The 24160-nt window shown below is 45.5% G+C and overlaps 1 protein-coding gene across 2 annotated transcripts in view; it reads left to right on the top strand.

The window, feature by feature from the left end:
* KATNBL1 (katanin regulatory subunit B1 like 1) overlaps positions 1-24160 on the top strand; it is a 1007693-nt gene that overhangs the window by 484168 nt on the left and 499365 nt on the right. For both annotated transcript variants that reach the window (XM_044073973.1, XM_044073974.1), the window contains exon 6: positions 22897-22947. In XM_044073973.1, coding sequence (XP_043929908.1) covers positions 22897-22947 — 51 coding nt within the window. The remainder of the gene's footprint in view (positions 1-22896; positions 22948-24160) is intronic.

The raw sequence follows: 24160 nt of genomic DNA, 5'->3' as shown, positions 1-24160 counted from the left end.
GCTAACCCCAAAAGGGTTCCCAGGTCTTCCTCCAAACAGTGGGCAGAGGCCAAAAAGCAAGTCCTTTCCCTGCTCTCCATGAGGGCAGTACAGCATGTTCTTGCAGACCAAATAGGCCAAGGTTTCTATTCCAGACTCTTCCTGGTGCCCTGAAAAGAGAGCACCTGGCATCCAGTCCTCGATCTATCCATTCTAAACACAAAATTCAAAATGCTCGCCCTCCAGCAGCTTCTTCCTATGCTTTCCAAGGATGCTTGGTTAGCCACCCTAGACCTAAAAGAGGCCTACCTACACATTCCAATCGGGGAATCTTGCAGGAAATATCTTCGTTTCAGGGCAGGATCTATGCACTTTCAGTTTTCTGTGCTTCCCTTTGGCTTATCCACTGCTCCCAGAGTTTTCACAAAATGCCTGGCTCCAGCCATTGCATTTTGCAGACAAAGAAATATTCAAATTTACCCCTACTTGGATAATTGCCTGATTCAGGCAGACAGTCAGGAAAAGCTGTTACAGCACCTGACCTTTGTAAAGGACCTACTGACCTCCTTGTAGTATACTATCAACGAAAATAAATCAAAATTAGTCCCCACGCAAAAAATTGTATTCCTGGGAACAAGCCTGGACACAGCATCACAAATGGCATTCCTTACTCCAGAAAAACAAGCTTACCTTACAGGCTACTTCTCTCTGCTAGCCACCAAAACCCAGTTATCCGCAAGGAAAATCCTGCAAGCTCTAGAGTTCATAGCCTTCTGCATTCTACTCATTCCATATGCTAGACTGCATATGAGGATACTACAGTGGTACCTAAAAAGCCTTTGGTGTCAACACTCTCGACCTGGAAGCTATCATACTTATGATATATATCCTTTCTAAGGAAAGATTTTCTTTGGTGGGCAGTATCATGCAACCACAACAAGGGACTTCCCTTCGCACAACCTCACGCCGCCCAGACCCACACTACAGATGCATCAGACTATGGCTGGGGTGCATACCTGGATGGCAGATGCATTCAGGGCCATTGGAGCCCAAGTCAAATACATCTGCAGATCAACCAAAAAGAGATGCTAGCTGTTCAGCACGCCCTGACAGCTTTCAGACACCTACTGTTACTGGGGCTTCTAGTGATCAAAACAGACAACACCACAGTGATGTGGTATATCAACAAGCAGGGAGGGACTCGCTCTTAATCCTCTCTCCAGGCTTGCCATGACCCTTTGGCAGACAGCCTCAGCCATGCAGATACACCTGATAGCACGATTCCTGCCAGGCTTCCTAAACTCTCTGGCAGACAACTTAAGCAGAAACCTGCTGGACCCACACGAGTGGCAGCTAGACCATAACACCTTCAACCTTGTAACCCAGAAATGGGGCACCCTGAAGGTGGACCTCTTTGCCTCCCACTCCAGTCATCAGCTCAGCAAATTCTGCACCAGGGAACCTCACAGCAAGACCTGGAAAAGGGGATGCTTTTTCCTTCCAATGGGTAAACCTCTTGATCTATGCATTTCCCCCTTTACCACTCATCTCAAGGGTACCACTCAGAATAAGGGAAGAAAAACCAAGGGCAATCTTGATTGCCCCAGACTGGCCACGCCAGCATTGGTACCCACTGCTGCACAGAATGTCACCCCTGCCACCATGGCACCTACCTCAGATCCCAACACTCCTTGACCCAGAAGAATGGAGAATTCATGCATCCACACTTGCAGTCCCTGAACCTGGCAGCCTGGCTTATTCCCTGACCTTTCCTCAAGCTGTCAGCCTAAGCAAACAAGTCCTAGATGTTATACGTGAGGCCAGATGCCCCAGCACTATAAAATCCTATGCTGACAAGTGGAAAAGGTTTTGCACCTGGATCCAGGCTAAGGGAGACAAAACAGCACAGCCCTCCCTACCTTTCATCCTGAATTACCTAGCAGACCTACTACACAGGGGCTTATCCTTCTCTTTTATTAAAATTCATGCCTCTGCCACCTCTGCTCATTACAGCACAGAGCCACCTCTTTTCGCACCCTCTCATCAAACGGTTCCTAAGAGGGGCTAACAACTTAAGGCCAGCCAGAAGAGCTCCTACCCCAGCTTGGGACCTTAATTGTATTGGATAAGCTCACCCTACCCCCTTTAAGCCTGCAGCTTCAGCAGTGTTAAAATTCCTCTCTTGGAAAACAGCCTTCCTTCTGGCTATCACTTCCGCTAGAAGAGTTTCAGAGCTACAAGTACTCATGGCTGTAGAGCCCTTCATCATTTTCCATGCTGACAGGGTCTTCCTCAGGACTTGACCCATCCTTCATGCCTGAAGTTGTGTCCAATGTTGCTCCAACCAATCCATTCATTTGCCCACTTTTTTCCCTAACCCACAAAACAAGAGGGAAAGGATTCTGCACTCTCTAGATGTGCACAGACAACTCAGATTTTATCTGGATAGGACTAAATCTTTCAGAAAAACTGACCAATTGCTAGTCAGCTTCGCAGCAGGGGCAGAGGGCAAGCCCATATCCAAACAAACAGTCTCCAAATGGATAGCACACTGCATCCATTTCTGCTACAAACAGCACAGGAAACCTCCCCCAAAGGGGGTCCGGACGTATTCCACCAGGGCAACCTCCACCTCTGCAGCTTTTCTCCGAGGGGTACCCACCAGGGACATCCTGGAGGCTGCAACATGGACTTCTGTTCATACCTTCACCAAGCATTACCACCTGCCTCTCTCCTCCAAATCCAGGGCAGGCTTTGCCACCGCAGTCTTGCAGGGCATCCTAGCCAGCCCCCAGTCTTCGACTGCCTCCACGCTTTTCTTCAGCTTTGGGAATCAACTCAAGTGTGATGACTGCAACAGTGAAAGACGAAGAACATAGTACAGTTGTGTACACTTACCATAAATGTAGATGTTAGAGTGTATTCACTGTTGCAGTCCTGGTTTCCCAGCCTCCGTCCCCCTTATCTATCTGTCTCTCTCTCTCTTCCTCTCCTTACAGGGACTATTTTGGTATTAACTTTCTACTGGTGGTGTTCTTCCACCATAACCTAGCTCGCTATTTGGGGGCTCCTGACAGTTGGGGCAAGAAAAACTGATGTAATGGAGTCTGCTGCCTGATTTTATACCACTAATAACCTGACATCAGTCCTGGAGTGACAGCAACTGACGCAGAAGTACTAAGCCTCTGGTATTCAGGCTGACTGAGGGCTACCCCTGGCAGGATAACCCAAGTGTAATGACTGCAACAGTGAATACACTCTAACATGTACATTTATGGCAAGTGTACAAAACTGTACTTTCTCCTGATTGCAGCCTTTCCTTTAATTCCCCTTGGCCAGATTTTGAGACTTATTTAGCGGGTATCCCTAAATGTCCTTCTATTCACAAGTTGCAGTATTCAGTACATATGGGTTTTCTCTTCTTGCTACCCAAATGTCTTGTCAATGTACAAAAGATTTCAGTCACCGTATGGTGTGTGGGATGTCTGACGTGGCTAACGGAATGTGGCCATAAACATGACATCTGCACATACCAGCCCTCAGAAGTCAGTCGCTAGTCGAATGTCAGGTGTTCCTGCCTTCCCAGCCATCTGATTCTTGAGAAATCAGGTTAGTGCCCTGTTGGGGAACCTTTTCAGTCATTATTGTTTCTAATGCTTGTTCATGTCATCCAGAAAGGGCAAATGGAAGGGAGGCCGGCGGATACCTCACAAGGACGCCCACAATCACTGCTTGTTTTGTTTAGGTAGGCCGCACGACTACAAGGCCTGCACCATCTGCCAGACATTTTTGCCCTAAACTCTCCATAGCTGTCTCCACGAGCTCAACTTATATTTAAAAAAACATCATCTGAAACAGTTAGAGTTAGGTATGGAGGGTTCTGCCGACTTGCTTAAAGAACCGCCTAAAAAGAAGGCCAAGACTGTCAGGCCTATGATTGCCACTGCACCTCCTCCATCTGACTCTCAGCCTGTGACCGACATCGGCCTGGTTGAAGGCTGTGGCTCCGACTCCTTGCATACAGCGGGTACCTATATGGAACCCACACAATCCTGCATGGAAGGCACATCCACAGAGGCTTTTCCGATTCCGAGAGGGGGACCTGCGATTTCGGCAGAACCGGACCCCTCTGATGTTCTTCGTGTTTCACTGTTGCAGTCATAACTGTAGGGTGCTCCTGCCGGCAGGCAGCCCGAGGTCGGCCAGAATCCCAAAGTCTGGGTCCGGCGTCGGCTGTATAAGCTAGTATCCTGACGTCAGTACGCCTTGGTACAAATAGCCCTCAGCCGACGCCATCTTCTCCAGTCTTTCTTGCCGTGCGGTGGAAAGCAGCTCGCAAAACGTTGGTTGGCGATTTTCGAACAGCATTCTTGGTTGTTGTCGGTCCGAAGTTGTTACTTCTCTTCTCAAAGCTAAGTACCCCGTTGGGGAATCTTTTTCTTGTTCCTCCGATGTCAGAAAAAGTTAATAATTGTATAGCGTGTGGGAAACAAATACCTCATAAAGATTTCCACTCTTACTGTCTACCTTGCTTAGGCCCTGACCACGACGTTTCTTGTTGTCGGTTCTGTGCCAGGTTCAACTCTCGTACTATCAAACGCAGGTACGACTGGGCTTTAAATTATTTTGGCAGACGCTTCAATTACAGAATGTCGCCGGATACTACCGGAGTTCAAAAGAAGCGCAAAGATAAAGACAGGCCTCCGAGGTCCAAACAGGACTCGTTGCAGCTGGAGCCAGCGTCCGGTTCGGCTGTCGTCAGTGAGGCGCTTTTGCAGCCCCTGTCGTCCGCCGCTTCTGAACCGATGGCCGATACGGACTCCCATGGGGAGCCATCAAGGCCCACTATTTTAACTGCTGCAGGACCTTCGGACGTCGCTCCTTCAGATGGGTCCGGAACCGCTGTGCAGGTACCGGCTTCTGAGGGGGTTTTCAGGCCTACTCACATTACTATTTCAAAGGCAAAGGCAAAGACAAAGACTCCTAAGTCTAAAGTTTCAGCTCAAGCTGCTTCTGAATCCACTCCCAAGACACGGAAACAATTATTGAAGATGGCTGAAGACTTGCTTACAATGATTAGGGGTTCTCACCCCCCTCCTGAGAAAAGGCCTCGACAGGATGTTACTCTGGATTCTTCTGACCAGGCCTCTGTCTCTTCTGTTTCTTCCTCTGATCAGGACTATTCCTTCCCCCCTTATGAGGATTCGGATGCTGAGGAATCTTTGCCCTCGGCCTCTCCGCCTGAGGATTTTTCTTTTGGGGAAACCTTGCATGAGATGAGGGAACATTTTCATTGGGAAGGACAGGAATATTCTGCTTCCAAAAAGAGGCTTAGAGAATTTCTTCTTCTTCCTCAGCATAGGCCTTTAGCTATCCCTCCTGTTTTGGACATTGTGGATGATGCTTTTCTGAGGCTAATTTGAATCCTGATTCCATGCCTCCTGCTCCTTCTAAGCCTGATAGATTTTATAGGGTTCCTGACTCTCATTTATTTCTTTTTAAAAATCCTTCTGCAGACCCTGAAACTATTTCTCAGGGTTCTAAGGCTGCTAAGGTTGCTACTTCTAAAAATCCTATTCCCTCTGAGAAGGATTCTCGTGCTTTAGACAGGTGGGGCAAAAATGTATATACTTCTGCTACCCTTTCTGTAAGGGCATTGAATTGCCAGTTTCATATGTTTAAATACCAGCAATTTCTTTTGTCTGTTTTAAAGCAAAAGCTTGCTTCCGTACCTGCTTGTGCAGAGGATAAGGAACTTCAGGATGTTTTGCATAGTTTACATTGTGGTTTTGATGCCTTGGATGCTTCCTGCAGGGCTGCTGCCTCTGGTACTGTGATTAGGAGACATGCCTGGCTTCGTGAACAAAGTTTGCCTGAACAGGTTAAGGCTAAATTATTAGATGCCCCTGTTCAACATGATGTTCTTTTTGGTTCTAAGGCTGAGGAAGTTATTAAAAAGATGGAAGAAAAGGCAAAGTCCATGCAGACTGTAAAAGATTTCTTGCAGGTTCAGCCTCCTAGATTTTCCAGGAATTGGCCCACTAAAAATTGATCCTTTCCCACGTCTGACAGGCCTCAAAGGGGAAGATATAGACGCTCCAGAGGCCGTGGTCAAGGCCAGACCTCGTACAGATCTAGACAATGGACTGCTTCTTCACCTAGAAGGGGAGAAGACAGATCCCAATCTCAAAGAAAACAGACTCAATGACTCTCTCGGTTGGGCTTCAGGACCTCTTTACCTGGACGCCCCTCTCGGAGGAAAACTGTCTCTTTTTTACAGGAATTGGACTCAGATTACCCAAGACAAATGGGTATTGGATGTGATTTTAAAAGGTTACAAGTTCCACTTTCACACTTTGCCAAGGACTCACGGTTGGCCAGATCTGCCAAAACTTCAATGGTCAGAGGCCTTAACTCAAGTGGATGCTCTTCTGGCCATGAGAGCCATAGAGCCTGTTCCACTCTTGGAAATGGGAAAAGGATTTTATTCAAGGCTGTTTCTGGTTCCCAGAAAACAAAACTCTTGGAGACCTATTCTGGACCTTTCTGTGTTAAACACCTTTTTGGAAATTCCAAAGTTCAAGATGCTCACTCTGCAACAGTTACTTCCAATGCTCTCTCAGGACGCCTGGATGGTGACATTGGACTTAAAGGAAGCCTATTTGCATATCCCTATCAGACAAGAACGCAGGAAATTCCTCAGGTTCAAGGCAGGTTCGAGGCACTTTCAATTCTCTGTTCTGCCCTTTGGTTTATCTACTGCGCCCAGAGTCTTCACCAAGTGCCTGGCACCAGTAGTGGCTTACTTCAGACTTCAGGGGATTCAGATTTACCCCTATTTGGATGACTGCCTTATTCAGGCAGGCAGCAAAGATCTTCTGCTTCAACACCTAGACTTCGTTCAACGTCTTCTCCTCATACTGGGATTCTCAGTGAACATAAAAAAGTCACATTTAATCCCTTCTCAACAAATGGTATTCTTGGGAGCCCTCTTAAACACAACCTTACAAAGGGCCTACCTCACTCCAGAAAAACAAACTCAGCTGGCTTCTACTTTCAACACCTTGGCAACTCTATCTCAGCTTACTGCAAGGAAATTCCTGCAGGCTCTGGGCTACATGGCTTCCTGCATTCTGTTGATTCCAAACGCAAGGCTTCACATGAGAAAGCTTCAATGGTATCTGAAAAGTGTATGGTCACAGCATTATCACGATCTGGATATTCTGATTCCTCTGATCCCCTGCCTCCAGAAGGAATTCCTCTGGTGGTCCAGGGCATGCATTTTTAAACGAAGGAAAATCTTTTCGTCTCCCTCAACCTTCTCAAATCCTAACCACGGACGCCTCGGATTATGCTTGGGGAGCACATTTTCTAGACAATTGCCAGCAAGGAACCTGGACAAAGGACCATCTTCACTGGCACATCAATCTGAAGGAGATGTTGGCAGTTCAAAATGCCCTTTTGGCCTTCAAGCACCTTTTACAACCAGGGCCTCTGCTAATTCGCACAGACAACACCACGGTCATGTGGTACATCAACAAGCAGGGGGGATCTCATTCTTACCCCCTTTGCAGACTGGCTATGAGTTTATGGGACACAGCTCTAAATTTGAATCTGCATCTCCAGGCTCAATTCATTCCAGGGAAACAAAATCTTTTAGCAGACAGCCTAAGCAGAAACATTTCAGATCCTCACGAATGGATGCTAGACACCAACCTGTTCAAAAGGATTACTGCAGTTTGGGGATGTCCCCAGATAGATCTGTTCGCATCCCATCTCAATCATCAGCTGCCTCGCTTTTGCACCAGGTCCTTCCACAAAACAGCATGGAGAGTGGATGCCCTGTCTTTCAGTTGGAGAAGTCTGTCTGCATATGCCTTCCCTCCTCTTCCTCTACAGCCTCGGGTACTACTGAAGATAAAGCAGGACAAGCCCAAGTTCCTCATCTTGATTGCTCCAAATTGGCCTCGACAGTTTTGGTATCCGACTCTAAAACTCCTGTTCTCGGGGCCTCCTTGGATTCTTCCACTGAACCCTTCGCTTCTGTCCCAGCATCAGGGTCAGTTGCTACATTCCAACCTCTAGACCCTTTGCTTGGCAGCTTGGCTCTTCAAAGGAATTTGATTGCCTCTAGTCTTCCCAAACAAGTTTTGGATGTTCTTTTGGAAGCTAGACGGCCTAGCACTAGGAAATCTTATGCCTCTAAATGGAAGAGGTTTTCTATTTGGATGCAGGACCGAGGTTCTGATCCTCAGGTTCCTGATCTCTCCTCTATTTTGCTTTACCTTCGAGCTTTTATCTAAGGGACTTTCATTTTCTTCCATTAAGATTCATGCTTCTGCTATCTCTGCATTTCAGTTCTGATCCTCCTGTTTTTCACATCCATTGGTGAAGCAGTTTTTGAGGGGCTAAGAATTTGCGGCCTCCAAGGACCCTCCGGTCCCTGCCTGGGATCTTAATTATGTTTTAGAAAAACTTACTTTGCCTCCTTTTGAGCCTGCTGCATCTTCAGATATTAAGTTTCTATCTTGGAAGACTGTTCTTTTGTTAGCTTTGACCTCTGCCAGAAGGGTCTCAGAGTTGCAAGCTCTTATGGCTGTGGAACCTTACCTTATTTTCCATCAGGACAGAGTATCCTTGAGGACCAATCCTACTTTCATGCCTAAGGTGATTTGAAAGTGACCTTGAATCAGACAATTCACCTTCCTACTTTCTTTCCAAATCCTCAAAATAAAGGGGAAGGATTTTGCATTCATTGGATGTGCACAGGCAGTTAAGATTTTACTTGGACAAGACTAAAGATTTCAGAAAGTCTAACCAACTGTTTGTTTCCTTTGCCTCCAGTTCACTTGGAAAACCTATTTCTAAACAAACCATTTCCAAATGGATTGCTTATGGGATCAGATTTTGTTACACTCATCATGGTAAACAGTTTCCTGGAACCATTAGGAGTCATTCTACTAGAGCAGCTGCTACTTCTACAGCTTTTCTCAGAGGAGTACCTACCAAGGACATCTTGGAAGCTGCCACTTGGAGTTCAGTGCATACTTTTTCCAAGCACTACAATCTCCCTTTGTTTTCTAAGTCTAGGGCAGGCTTTGCCTCTGCTGTCTTGCAGGGTATTCTTGCCTCCCCTTCTTCTATCTAAAGCCTCCTCCCTCTCTACACTGCTTTGGGATTCCACCCTACAGTTATGACTGCAACAGTGAAACACGAAGAACATAGTACAGTTGTGTACACCTACCATAAATGTAGATGTTCGAGTGTCTTCACTGTTTCAGTCGGGGTTTCCCTCCCTCCTATCCCCTCTTTTCCTTTTTGTGGTGTATTTGTGTTTCCTTTGTTGGATTCATTTTTGATTTATTGGAGGTATTCTGACATCTAGGGCAAGAAAGGCTGGAGAAGATGGCGTCGGCTGAGGGCTATGTACCAAGGCGTACTGACGTCAGGATACTAGCTTATACAGCAGACGCCGGACCCAGACTTTGGGATTCTGGCCGACCTCAGGCTGCCTGCCGGCAGGAGCACCCTACAGTTATGACTGCAACAGTGAAGACACTCTAACATCTACATTTATGGTAGGTGTACACAACTGTACTTTACCTTGCATCCGATACTAGGCCTTCCTCAATTCAGACACTCGCTAGGCCATCTCTCAAAAAGAAGGAAAAAAGAAAGCATGTGTCTCTTGTTTCTGAAAGAACTCCGAATTGGCAGGCTTTCAGTCAAAGCCTGTTTAATGCCTTTATGGCCTCACAGCCTACCACTCCTGGGACGTTCACAATCTCTTTTCCAATACCAAGCCCCAGGCCTCAGACATCAGATCCCTCTCCGAGGGAAGAGGAAGAATACTCTGAGTCTTCTGAAGAATCCCTTTCGTATACCTCCCAGCTACCTTCTCCCCTGAGATATGGCTCCCCAGAGGAAGAATCTGTTGATCCTGACTCCCCAGCAGAGGATCTAACCTTTTAGGAAACTATTGCTAAAATGAAAGAACATTTTATGTGGGAATCATCAGGAATGACAGAGGTACAAAAAAGGTATTATGACCTCATTCGGATGTCTTCCCCAACTCCGGCTGCTATTCCTCCCATTCTGCCTGCTTTTCTGGATGCCTTCTCAGCCGCATCCTTGAACCCGGACTCTCGGCCCCCTGCCCCGTATAAACCTAATAGGTTTTATAAAGTCCGTGAGACTGCAAAATTCCTAGTTGTGTCCTGCTGCAGACCCTGCCACAATTTCCATTTCAATTGACAAGGCTTCAAAACTATTGCCTTCCACCACCCTCCTCCCTGTTGACAAGAACAGGAAAACCATGGAGTGCTTGGGTAAGAAAATATATACTTGTGCTACTCTGGCTTCAGAGCAACTAATTACCAGACACACATGGCTAAATATGCCTTATCCCTTTTGGAGAAAATCTCCAAGGAATTGTCTGACTCCCCTGATTTTGCAGCCAAAGCTCCACTGTGTTCCGTAGTTGCCCTTACTTCTCAGGTTACCAGGCACTATCAAGTGCAGTTGCAATGCTGCTGAGGCCTCAGCCAAGTCACCAGCATCAGCATCTGCCATGAGAAGGTACTCCTGGCTACACCTCCAACCTCTACCAGATTATTTTAGAGCCAAGCTGGTTGATGCTCCTTTGGACAATACAGCCCTGTTTGGAGCAAAAGTGGCAGACTTATTCAAGGCATTACAATAAGAGGGGAAAGAGATGCAGGATTTAAAATGCTTGCTGGTTTCTTTCCCCTTTTCCAAAATTCCAGAGGAATTATCCAGCCAAAACTCAATTTATCAGAAAACAATTATGGCATGCTTCCTCTACAAGGCTTGGGAAAACCTCTAGGAAGCAACCCACTCCTACCAGAGCCACCCCATCTACCAGCCAGAGGCCGCCCTTTCAAGACAGGTCAGGTAGTGTGTGACTACCTGTAAACCTTACAACCTCCACCTTCTCCCTGTATCCCTCTCTCGTTACGTCTCTCTCACTGTCTCCAAGTGTGGAGACTTATCACTTCAGAAAAATAGGTCCTTTCTATAATAGAAGATGGGTACTTTATGACCTGGCTCATGCCTCCAAAGAGGGTATCCCACCACCCCCAAAAGAACAGCTCCCACTTTTACAGCCAGTACTAGACAACCTTATGGCTCAAGGCACCATTCAAACAGTTCCACTGTCTGCAGGATGTTCCTGGTTCCAAGAAGACAGTCCCTAGAGGCCAAATTCTGGACTTCTCACAAATCATCCTCTTCCTTCAGGTACCACCCTTCAGGATGCTTACCTTACCAACTCTCTTTCCGCTCTTCCTCCCTCAAGGGTTCATGGCCATCTTGAATATCAAGGATGCCTACCTTCACATCCCTATAAGGCCCAGTTTCAGGAAATATCTGAGGTTCTCTGTGGGCTTCTCTCACTTTCAGATCTCTGCCTTGCCATTTGGGCTTTCCACTGCGCCCAGAGTCTTCGCCAAATGTCTGGCTCCAGTTATTGCCTTCTGCAGGACAAAAGAAATCCAGATATTCCCTTACCTGGACAACTTGCTCATACAGGCAGACTGCAAACAGGCCCTCCTACAACACTTACAAGTTGCCATTACTCTCCTACAGTCCCTGGGATTTCAGATCAATTTCCCAAATTCCCAACTGGAACCTACACAAGACATGGTCTTCTCGAGGTGCAGGATACGTACAGACATCATAAAAGCCTACCTTCCACCACAAAAGGTGGAAAGCTTGACATAACACCTACTTCTGGTCCTTCAGACCACATAATTGACCACAAGGCAGTACCTCAGGCCCCTGGGCTACATGGCATCCATTATCCCCATGTAACCTTTAGCAAGACTTCACATGAGGAAACTGCAGTGGTACGTCCGGTCCAGTTTGGATTCGGCACTCCCACCCCCTCGAGTACAGGGTACTTCTTCTGCCCTGCTTCAAACAGGAAATTCATTGGTGGTTGAATCATGTGAACCTCAGCCTGGGTCTTCCCTTTCCAACCATCTCAACCCAAACAGATCATGTACATAAATGCCTCAACTTGGGCTGGGGGACAACTCTGGGGCACCTGAAAGTGTAGATAGTGTGGCCAGTGTAACACAGGAAAGAGCACATCAATATCCAAGAAATGAAGGCAATATTATTGGCCCTGCGGGTCTTGCAAACCAAACTCCAACCAGGACCCCTAAAAATCTTTACAGATGATACCACAGTGCTGTGGTATCTCAACAAGTGGGGAGACCAAATCTTATTTGCTTTGCAGACTAGCTCTCCTGGTGTGGGAACTTGCCACCTCCCAGGGAGTAACCTTTACAGGCAGTAATACATACTTTCCCAACAGAATTCTCAGGCAGACTTCTTCAGCAGATCCATGATGAAGGCACACGAATGGGATGCTACACAGGGATGTCTTCCTGGACCTGACCCACTGGTTGGGGTACACCTCAAATAGACCTGTTTGCCTCCTCCATCAACACACAGCTTCCTTCCTTCTGCAGCAGACTACCGGAAGCACAGGCTATGGCAACAGATGCCCTTTCAATTTCTTTGAAAGGGATGTTTCTCTATGCACCCCCCCCCCCCCTTTGTTCAAAAGGTCCTGCTGAAGATCCAGCAGGACAGACCAAAAATCTTGCTGGTGACTCCCTATTGACCAAAACAGCAGTGGCTCCCCCTCCTCTTAAAACTATCCAAGGGCAATCACCACAAGTTACCCATCAGAGTGGACTTTCTCACACAGCACAAGGGATCTGAAATGCACCCGCAGTGGCAATCTCTTCAATTCACCCTGTTGGTGATGAGATTCCGATCCCTTTCAGACACCTTTACAGTGAGGACGTGCTCACTGTCCTGCAGGAGGCCAGGAAACCAAATACCAGGAAGTCTTACCTATCAAAATGGAAGAGATTCTCCATATGGTGTCTCAAAAGGGAGTTGGACCCGCTGAAAAGCGAGACTCCTCTAGTACTGTCTTACCTGTGTGAGCTATTGCAGACAGGGATGTTCATGTTTCACTGTTGCACCCATTACATTTGGGTTATCTGCTTTATCTGCTTGCAGGTAGCCATCAGTTGGCCTGATTAACAAAGTCTTGGGTCCTGTGTCGGTTGCTGTCCCTTCTTCCCATGATGTCAGGGGTATAAAACATGCAGCCGACAACATTACATCAGTCTTTCTTGCCGTGCGGTACCCGAAGCAGAAGCAGTTTGCAAGTGCCAGTCAGCCGACTCCTGAAATTTTCGTTTTCGAGTTTCAGAACCAAAGTCTTCAACTAAAGCCAAGTACCCCATTGGGGAAACTTTTCTTGCTCCTTACCAATGTCAGTAAAAGTTAATAATTGCATTACTTGTGGAAAGCAAATACCTCATAAAGATTTTAATTCGTACTGTATTTTCTTGCTTAGGCCCTGACCACGACATACGTTGCTTTCGGTTTTGTGCTTTATTTAATCAGTACACTATCCGTCGTCTGTACATTTTCGCCTCTAAATATTTCGGTTCTCTGTTTAATTATCCAGAAATGTCGCCGGTTAACCATCTGACTACCGGGATTACGAAAAAATGCAAAGATAAGACTGAGGCCGCCGAGGTCCAAAACTGCTGACGACGCTTCTCCTAAGCCAGTTGCCAGTTCGCCGGTACTCAGTGAGGCGCTTTCACAGCCCCTGATACCCGCTAGTTCTGATTCGCAGGCCTCTACTGAGACCCATTCGAAGTCCAGTATGCCGCCGAGATGCTTTAACTATGGAACCCGCGGATGCCTCTACCTTGGATGGGTCTGGAGCCGCTGTGCAGGCACTGGCTTCTGAGGGTGTATTCAGGCCTACGGACTTGCATATTAAACCGATGCCTCCTTCTTTAGTTAGGCCTAAATCTCGATCCATGCCTAAAAAAGCGATGCCCAGGCCACATGCTTAGGCCTCTATGCCTAAAAAACAAATTCGAATGGCTGAAGATCTAATAACTCTAATCAGGGGTGGCCAACCCCCCCCCCCTCCCCTTCTAAGAGGCCTAGGACTGAAGTTGATTATGAATCTTCTGATCAGGATTCTGTTTTTTGATTCTTCTGATGATCTGGATTTGCCCTTATCTAGTTATGTAGATTCTGATGCAGAGGACTCCTTTCCCTCTACTTCTCCTCCTGAGGATTTTCTTTTGGGGAAACCTTACATATTCTAAGGGAGCATTTCCACTGGGAAAGTCAGGATTTTTCTGATTCAAAAAAGAGGCTTAGGGATTTCCTTCTCCTACCGTAGCATAGGACTTTAGCTATTCTTTCTGTACTAGACATTGTTGATGCTTTTTCGGAATCTAGTTTGGCCCCAGATTCCCTGCCTCCTGCTCCCAGAAAACCTGACTGGTACTACAGGGTCCCTGAGTCCCAAAAGTTCCTTTTTAAAAATCCTATTGTAGATCCAGATACTATTTCACAGGGGCCCAAGGGCATTAAGGCTTCTACTGCTAAAAATCCTACCCCTTCTAATAGACTCCAGGACGCTGGATAGATGGGGTAAGAAGGTTTACACTTCTGCAACCTTGGCCATTAGGGCTTTAAACTGCCAGTTTCATATGTTAAAGTATCAGCAACATGTTATTGGACTGCTTAAACAGAAAATGATGTTGATTCCTGACTGTGTGGAAAGTAAAGAATTACAGGATTTAATGCATTCTGCTGAACAAGTTGGAAAACATACTTTGCAATTTGGTTTTGATTCATTAGAGACCGCTGCTACTGGGTCTGCTCAGAAGGCATGCTTGGCTTCAGGAGCAATCTTTGCCTGATCATGTTAAAGCTAAATTGTTGGATGCTCCTTTAAATCAGGACCGCCTGTTTGGCAACAAGGCTGAGGAAGTTCTTAAAAAGATGGAAGATAAAGCTAAATCTATGCAAACTGTTAAATATTTTTTTACAAGTTCAGCCTCCTAGATTTAGTAGGCACTGGCCCTCTAAGAATTGGCCCTTTCCAGCCCCTTCCAGGTCTTCTCAAGCCAAACCCAGACACAGCAAAAACCCCAGGTTTCAGTCCCAGGGGAAACACAGAACTAAGCAGTGGGGGGGCCTCCACTTTCAAATCTGGGAATAATAAGACTCCCCCCTATGGTAAACTGTCTCAATGACTTCCTTTTAAAATTTCCAAGCACTTATCAACTGACTGCCCCTTTGGGGGGGAAAGATTGCTCTTCATGCAAAGAATTGGAAACTCATTACCCAGGGCAAATGGGTTTTAAATATAGTGTCCCAGGGATACAGATTTCACTTCCACACTTTGCCAACACCAAGTGGGTGGCCGGACCTACCCCCAAATCAGTGGGCAGAGGCCCAAAAACAAGTTTTCTCTCTTAAGCATGGGGCCTATTCAGCTGGTACCAGAAGAGAAAAAGGGACAAGATTTCTACTCTAGACTTTTCCAGGTACCCAGAAAAGACAATTCATGGCGTCCTATCCTGGACCTGTCTACTCTAAACACCTTTTTGGAGATTCCAAAATTCAAGATGCTGACTCTTCACCAGTTACTTCCTATGCTAGGCAAAGATGCCTGATTGGCGACACTAGATTTAAAAGAAGCATACCTGCACATCCCAGTCAGGGAATCTTGCAGAAGATACCTACTCTTCAAAGCAGGCTACACTCGCTATCAGATGTTCATCGTGTTACACTGCTACAGTCATCACACTTGGGTTATCTGCCGTCAGGTGGTCCCGCAGTCGGCCCGAGTTTTAAAGTCTTGGTCCGGCGTCGGTTGCTGTAGCTTCTTCCCTGACGTCAGTGCGACAGGGGTATAAAAGAGGCAGCCGACGCCATTTTCTCCAGTCTTTCTTGCCGAGCGGTGCCTGAAGCAGAAGCAGTTCGCAAGTGCCGGTCGGCCGACTCCTGAGATTTTCAAATCTAATTTCAGACCGAAGTCTTCAATAAAGCTAAGTACCCCGTTGGGGGAACCTTTTCTTGCCTCAGTCCGATGTCAGAAAAAGTTAATTGCATTTTTTGTGGGAAGCAAATACCTCATAAGGATTTTCACTCTTATTGTATCCCTTGCCTAGGCCCAGACCACGACGTCACAGGTTGTCGGTTTTGTGCTAGGTTTAACAAACAAACTATTAAACGTCTGTTTGATTTCGCCCGACATTATTTTGGTAGAAAATGTAATTATACCATGCCGTTGGAGCAACCGACGACCGGGATGCATAAAAAGCGCAAAGATAAGGACAGGCAGCCAAAACCCAAACCAGACACCGAGGCCTCTGCTAGGCCAGTTACTGGTTCTCCGGTTTTCAGTGAGGCGCCTACGCAGCCCCTGATGACCGCTGATTTAGAACCCCAGCCTGCATCCGACTCGCACGTGGAGATTACAGGGCCTCCAGAGCCTTTATCTTTAGGCCCTTCCGACTCCATGGCTGAAGGGGATTCCGGTGCAGTTGAAAGGCCGTCAGTTGCTGAAGGTGTCTTCAGACCGACTACTCTTACTATTAAAATCCGATGCAAAACTGAAAACTCCATTAAAAGTGAGGAAGCCTGTACAGCAGTCTCCAGTGCACGGCCCCATGCCTAAGAAACAGATGCTTAAGATGGCCGAAGACTTAATTACCCTAATCAGGGGTTCCCATCCCCCACTTGACAAAAGGCCTAGACAGGAGGAGGACTACGCTTCCTCTGACCAGGTACTCTTTTCCCCCTTATGAAGACACTGATGCTGAGGAGTCTATTCCTTCAGCATCTCCTCCAGAAGACTACTCTTTTGGGGGAAACTTTACATACCATGAGGGAACATTTCCACTGGGAAGGCCAGGATTACCCTGATTCTAAGAAAAGGCTCCGAGAGTTCCTCTTACTACCCCAGCACAGACCCCTTGCTATTCCACCTGTGTTAGACATTATGGATGATGTTTATTCAGAATCTAGCCTTAACCCAGATTCATTACCTCCTGCACCAGCCAAACCAGACAGATACCTCAAAGTCCCTGACTCACATAAATTCCTATATAAAATCCCTGTTGCTGACCCAGAAACCATTTCCCAGGGTCCCAAAGGGGTTAAGGCCTCTATTGCTAAAAATCCTGTACCATCTGAAAGGGATTCTAGAGCACTAGACAGATGGGGAAAGAAAGTATATACCTCAGCTACTCTAGCTATGAGGGCCTTAAATTGCCAGTTTTACATGCTGAAATATCAACAATTTTTGATGTCTCAATTAAAACAAAAAATGAGCACACATACAGAGGAGCCCGATTACAAGGAAATGCAAGATTTGTTGCATGCAGCAGAACAAGTGGGAAAACATACTTTGCAATGTGGATTTGATTCATTGGAAGCTTCTTGCAGAGCAGCTGTAACAGGGTCTGTCATTCGTAGGCATGCTTGGTTAAAAGAACAAACTTTACCTGATCATGTTAAAGCAAAGTTATTGGATGCACCCTTACAGCAGGATGTTCAAGGACCTCCTACATCCAGGACAACTTCTAATAAAGACGGACAGCACCACAATGATGTGGTACATAAACAAGGGGGCACACATTCCTATCCCCTATGCAGGCAAGCAATGACCTTGTGGAACACAGTACTGACCTACCAAGTTCAACTACAGGCACAATTCCTGCCAGGAAAGAAAAATACATTCGCAGACGAACTAAGCAGAAATATCATGGATCCTCACAAGTGGCAACTAGACCCACAAGTATTCACAATGATAACTCAAAAATGGGGGAGCCCAGACATAGATCTGTTTGCCTCCCCCCAAAACTACCAACTGGGAAAGTTTTGCACAAGGACATACCACACACTAGCTTGGAAAGTGGACGCCCTCTCATTCAGTTGGAAAACACTAACAGTGTATGCCTTTCCTCCACTGCCTCTTCTGGCAAAGGTGCTGCTAAAAGCCAGATTAGAGAGGCCACAAATGATACTCATTGCTCCAGACTGGCTACACCAACACTGGTATCCAATATTAAGGAACATGGCTCAAGGTCCACCATGGATTTTACCTCAAATTCCTCATCTGCTGACTCAGCAAAACAATCAGATTCTACACAGCCAGCTCAAGACTTTAAATCTGGCTGCATGGCAGATTATCTAAACAACCAGTCAACACTTCTCTCTACAGCTGTTATGGATGTCATTCTGGAGGCCAGGAGACCCAGCACCAGGAAAACCTAGTCAGACAAATGGAAAAGATTCTGTGTCTGGAACCAGGCTAAAGGCCAAAATCCTCTTGTCCCAAATATTCCTCAGATTCTGCAATATTTAACTGAGATGTTGCACAAAGGCCTTTCCTTTTCATCTGTAAAGATCCACGCTATAGCTATTTCAGCTCATTACAACACGGATCCTCCTATTTTTTCACATCCATTATTAAGACAGTACCTCAGAGGGGCTAAGAACGTAAGACCGCCCCGAAGAGCACCAACACCAACTTGGGACCTCAATTTTGTTTTGGAAAAACTTACACTACCGCCTTTCGTGCCAGCTTTTTCAGCTGTTTTACAATTTTTATCATGGAAAACTGCCCTGCTGCTAGCAATAACTTCAGCACGAAGAGTCTCAGAGCTACAGGCCCTAATGGCAGTGGAGCAGAGCATTTCATCATTTTTCATCAAGACAGAGTCTCTTTACGAACTAACCCTTCCTTTATGCCAAAGGTAGTATCCAGTGTGGCTCTAAACCAAACCATTAATTTACCCACCTTTTATCCAAACCCCCAGAATAAAGGGGAAAGGCTCCTACACTCTTTGGACATTCACAGGCAATTACGTTTACAAAGGTTTTCAGAAAATCTGATCAGCTCTTTGTATCCTATGCTGCTGGGATCTCAAGGAAAGCCTATATCAAAACAGATAATTTCAAAATGGATAGGACATTGTATCCATTTCTGCTACACACACCATGAGAAACCTGTACCTGGTAACATTAGACCTCATTCCACCAGGGCTACAGCAACATCAGCAGCCTTCCTCAGAGGGGTACCAACAAAGGATATTTTGGAAGCTGCAACTTGGAGTTCAGTGCACACCTTCACCAAGCACTACCACTTACCTCTATACTCAAAAACCAGAGCTGGCTTTGCCACTGCAGTTTTGCAGGGCCTACTAGCTTCTCCAAACCCTGTTTAGTACCAACCGCCCAGCCTTAGCTTTTGAATTCAACCCAAGTGTGATGACTGCAGCAGTGTAACACGATGAACATAGTACAGTTTTGTACCTACCATAAATGTAGATGTTCGAGTGTTCACACTGCTGCAGTCCAGGTTACCCTCCCACCTTCCCCTCTTCTTACCTGGGTTTTATCGATAGCTCCCTGTTTATACAATCTCTAAGATGTATTTCTATATGGTGTATTTGCTTACAGCTGTAGGTATTGTTTTCTACTTATGTAATTTACTTAGGATTATGTATTGCTTTCCTATTTGGGGGCACCTGACATCTGGGGCAAGAAAAACTGAAGAAAATGGTGTCGGCTGCCTCTCTTATACCCCTGTCGCACTGACGTCGGGGAAGAAGCTACAGCAACCAACGCCGGACCAAGACTTTGGAACTCGGGCCGACTGCGGGACCGCCTGACGGCAGATAACCCAAGTGTGATAACTGCAGCAGTGTGAACACTCCAACATCTACATTTATGGTAGGTACAAAACTGTACTTTCTCTGCACTGCCCTTTGGCTCATCTACTGCACCCAGGGTATTCACGAAGTGCCTAGCTCCAGTTATTGCATTTTGCAGGCAAAGAAATATTCAAATATACCCATACCTGGACTATTGTCTAATTCAGGCAGAAAGCCAGGACATAATTTGAATCAAGCTGGCCTTCATACAAAGGGTTCTAACTTGTCTGGGGTATACCATAAACTAAAAGAAATCACACCTGGTACCATGTCAACAAATTATATTCCTGGGAGCAAGCCTGAATACAACTTTCCAGATGGCTTACCTCACACCAGACAAATTAATTTGACAACCTACTTCAAACAAGTGGCCACAAAAACCCTGCTATCTGCAAGACAAATACTGCAAGCCTTGGGGTTCATGGCCTCCTGCATTCTTTTAATTCCATGTGCAAGACTGCGTATGAGGAAACTACAGTGGTATCTAAAAAGCCTATGGTATCAACATTCTCAACACCTAGAAACAATGATTCCGATCATACCTTGCCTACGCCTAGAGCTCCTTTGGTGGGCAGAGACCTGCCACCAAAACAAGGGACTACCTTTCACACCACCCCCTGCCACCCAAACCCTAACAGACACATCAGACTATGCATGGGGGGCTCAACTGGCAGGGAAGCGCATTCAGGGCAAATGGCACCCAAGTCAAATGCACCTGCATATCAATCAAAACGAAGTGTTAACTGTACAGCATGCTCTGACAATCTTCAAGGACCACATTCTTCTAGGACAACTAATGGTAAAGATGGGCAACACCACTGTTATGTGGTACATAAACAAGCAGGGGGGGTACACATTCGTACCCCCTCTGCAGACTAGCCATGGCATTGTGGAACACAGCCTTGAGCTACCAAGTGCACCTACAAGCTCAGTTCCTGCCAGGAAAATTAAATACACTGGCAGATGGACTAAGCAGAAACCTCATGGACCCACACGAGTGGAAACTGGAACCGAGGATTTTCAACATGTTGACAAGCAAATGGGGGGGAGCCCAGATATAGACCTGTTTGCCTCTCCCCAGAACTACCAGTTGGACAAATTTTGCACAAGGACTCCCCACAAACAAGCCTGGAAAGTGGATGCTCTGTCCTTCAGCTGGAAAAACCTATCAGTCTATGCCTTCCCCCCTCTGCCTCTGCTCTCCAAAGTACTACTAAAAATCAGACAGGCAAACCAAGGATGATTTTGATTGCTCCCGACTGGCCGTGTCAACACTGGTGCCCCCTCCTGCGCAGTGTGTCACGGTTATCTCCATGGCACCTGCCTCAGACTCCTTCCCTGCTGTCTCAGCAGGAGAACCAGATTCTGCACCCTCAGCTTCTAACACTGAACCTTGCAGCCTGGCTAATTACTTAATCTCTCTTTTATCATCCCTCAGCAAACATGTGATGGATATCATTTTAGAGGCAAGGAGGCCTAGTACTAGAAAATCTTATACAGAAAAATAGAAAAGATTCTGTGCCTGGAACCAATCTCAAGGAATGAGCACAGCAGTGCCCAATTTACTTCAGATTTTACAGTACTTAACTGAGATGCTTCACAAGGGCCTGTCTTTTTCCTCCATTAAAATCCACGCCTCCGCCATTTCAGCTCATTATAACACAGAACCTCCCCTCTTCTCTCATCCACTGCTCAAGCAGTTCCTCAGACGGGCCAAAAATATGAGACCACCCAGGAGAGCTCCATCCCCAGCCTGGGACCTTAACTTTGTCTTGGAGAAACTCACTCTACCTCCTTTCGAGCCAGCTGCTACTGCAAACTTAAGTTTTTCTTGGAAAGCAGCTTTCCTTTTAGCAATCACTTCAGCTGAAAGGGTATCTGAATTACAGGCCGTTATGGCAGTGGAGCTTTTCATCATCTTTCATGCTGACAGGGTGTCCCTCAGAAACCATGCATCCTTCATGCCCCAAGGTGGTGTCCAGTGTTATCAGTCCATTCATTTGCCAACCTTCTTTCCCAATCCACAGAATAAAGGGGAACGGATACTGCATTCTTTAGATGTGCACAGACAACTTAGATTCTACTTGGACAGGACTAAACCTCAAAGGAAATCTGAACAACTGCTGGTGGCATTTGCTACAGGGGCAGAGGGGAAGGCTATTTCAAAGCAAACCATTTCTAAATGGATAAGCCATTGCATTATTTATGCTATAAGCACCATGGAAAACCAATACCCCAGGGGATCAGACCTCACTCCACCAGGGCTGCATCTACCTCTACAGCCTTTCTCAGAGGCGTCCCTACCAGAGACATCCTAGAAGCTGCTACCTGGAGTTCTGTACATACTTTCACCAAGTATTACCATTTCGCTATTATCATTTCCCAATTTTCTCTAAATCCAGAGCTGGCTTTGCCACTGCAGTCTTGCAGGGCCTTATAGCTGGCCCTAATGCTGTCTAAATTCCTCTTCCCAACCATAGCTTTGGGAATCTACCCAAATGTAATGACTGCAATAGTGAAACAAGAAGAACATAGTACAGTTGTGTACACTTACCATATGTTAGATGTTCAAGTGTATTCACTGTTTCAGTCCAGGTTACCCTCCCTCCAGCCCCCAAACTTCTTTTGGCTATACCTCTACTTTCCTTTACTATGCTTAAAAGCCTTTTTGGTGTATTTGCTTTTTTGTTGGAGGTATATCTTTGTACTTTTGCATTTAATTGCTTCCCATTAGTGGGGCACCTGACATCTGGGGCAAGAAAAACTGATGTAATGGCATCGGCTGCATGTTTTATACCCCTGACAACCTGACGTCACAGAAGAAGAAACCGCAACCGATTGCAGGACCCAAGACTTTGTTAATCAGGCCGAGTGAGGGCTACTGCAAGCAGATGACTCCAAATGTGATGACTGCAACAGTGAATACACTCGAACATCTACATTTATGGTAAATGTACACAACTGTACTTTGCAGTGCTTTGAGGTGAAGTAGTATTATATACTAGGAAAGTTTGGAATTCTGAATACACATAATGTATGCAGCCTTAGTTGTAGAGGTCACTGAGTGACTCCATTCCTGCAGATATTTATAGTAAGTATATAACTTTTGTTTAAATTTTTTTTATTACATATTTTTGTACTTTTAACACGCACGCATGTACACAGTCTTGTACTCAAATCTTGGGGATTTGTTTTGTAGCATCCTTTGAATTTCTGTCTGTTTACAGGTTACAGAATGTGTTACTTAATTTTCAAGCATTTGTAGTAGAGCTGTTCACTATGTGTCTGTTCTCTAAAAGCTGTAACCTTTTGTATTTCTTTCTTACAGGATACAAGATATTTCTGTCCTTGTAGACTGTCTTCCTGCACTCACCAAGAGGTAAGTAATTTTTTCTTGAATGGAAATTTGTCTCAAGCCACTTCTGTGTAATTGGTGCGTCCTTTCTGTAGTTTTTTTTTTCTTCATAGTTTCTATGAAAAAGTGATGCAGAGGACATTTCATAAAGTCATTAGCTGCATTTGACTGTAGCACATAGCAAATATAAACCAATATTTCTGCCACCGCAAGTGAAGCAGTCTACGTAAATACAGAACTCTTTCAGGTCTTTATGTAGCTAATCCTGCAACAGATGACTTCTCTCCTGTTTTTTTTTTTTTCTTCCAGAAGTAGTTTTATTCCTTCAGACTCATTTTGATTGTGCATTACAGTGGTCTTCTATCACATTTGTAAAGAAAATGGTGGTCTATGCTGATACAAAACTATTTTGTTTGATTTGGCTATCATACTTGCCCATCTCTGTTCTATCTTTAATGTTAAGTTCTGTCGTATTCATGTGAAATTGTGAACCCCTGGCCTGTACCCTGTAAGTCCCCATCTGTGTATAACTAGGACAAACTACCATCATTCCATCTCACTCTTGTTTTCATATTAGTATGTGTCTGCAGAGATTTATTGGTTAGTGTCCCTAGGTAAGGCAGCCAGAATTGACACACAGTTGCCCAGAAGAGGTTTAACCCAAGGTCTAGATAGAATTCACATCTAGCTGTGAATGACCAAAATACCATTTTCTGTACCAGCAGCCATTTCATAGTTTGCAGAGTAACTCCTCGTAAAAGTGATTTCCCTTTTTCTCATGTCTGCTGCTTCCAGCACTAATTTTAAAATGTATGTTTCTGCACTTTTCAAGGCAAGGGTGGGTGCAAGTAATACAATAGATATAACATCTACCATATACAACATTTTTTTTTAGGAAAACCTGCACTTTTTTGGTTTTATTTTGTTAGTAAGGAAGGATGTTTGAAATGTTCTTGGTGCTGAGAACATCATGAAAGACTTCAACCTATAATACCTTACTACATGTAGGCTGCAATATTTCCATGCTTATCGCAGCAGCAGAAGACTTTTACTTACAAAAACAACTTATCAGCTGGGTTTATTAGAACAGAAGCTGTTAATACAGGGAAGATATCTATAAATAACTTTTTGAGATGAGCAGTTACACTACTGAAATAGCTGTTTAAATAGACATTTGATATTTTTTAAAAAATGCAAGGCAGACCGTTTCCAGGCAAGCTACATGACATCTGACCTA

This window comes from Protopterus annectens, chromosome 6.part0 (assembly GCF_019279795.1).
Source record: "Protopterus annectens isolate FY-2018-M chromosome 6.part0, PAN1.0, whole genome shotgun sequence".
NCBI classification, from domain to species: Eukaryota; Metazoa; Chordata; order Ceratodontiformes; family Protopteridae; genus Protopterus; species Protopterus annectens.
The sequence above is the reverse complement of the archived record's forward strand: the minus strand, read 5'-3'. Positions and strand labels throughout refer to the sequence as shown.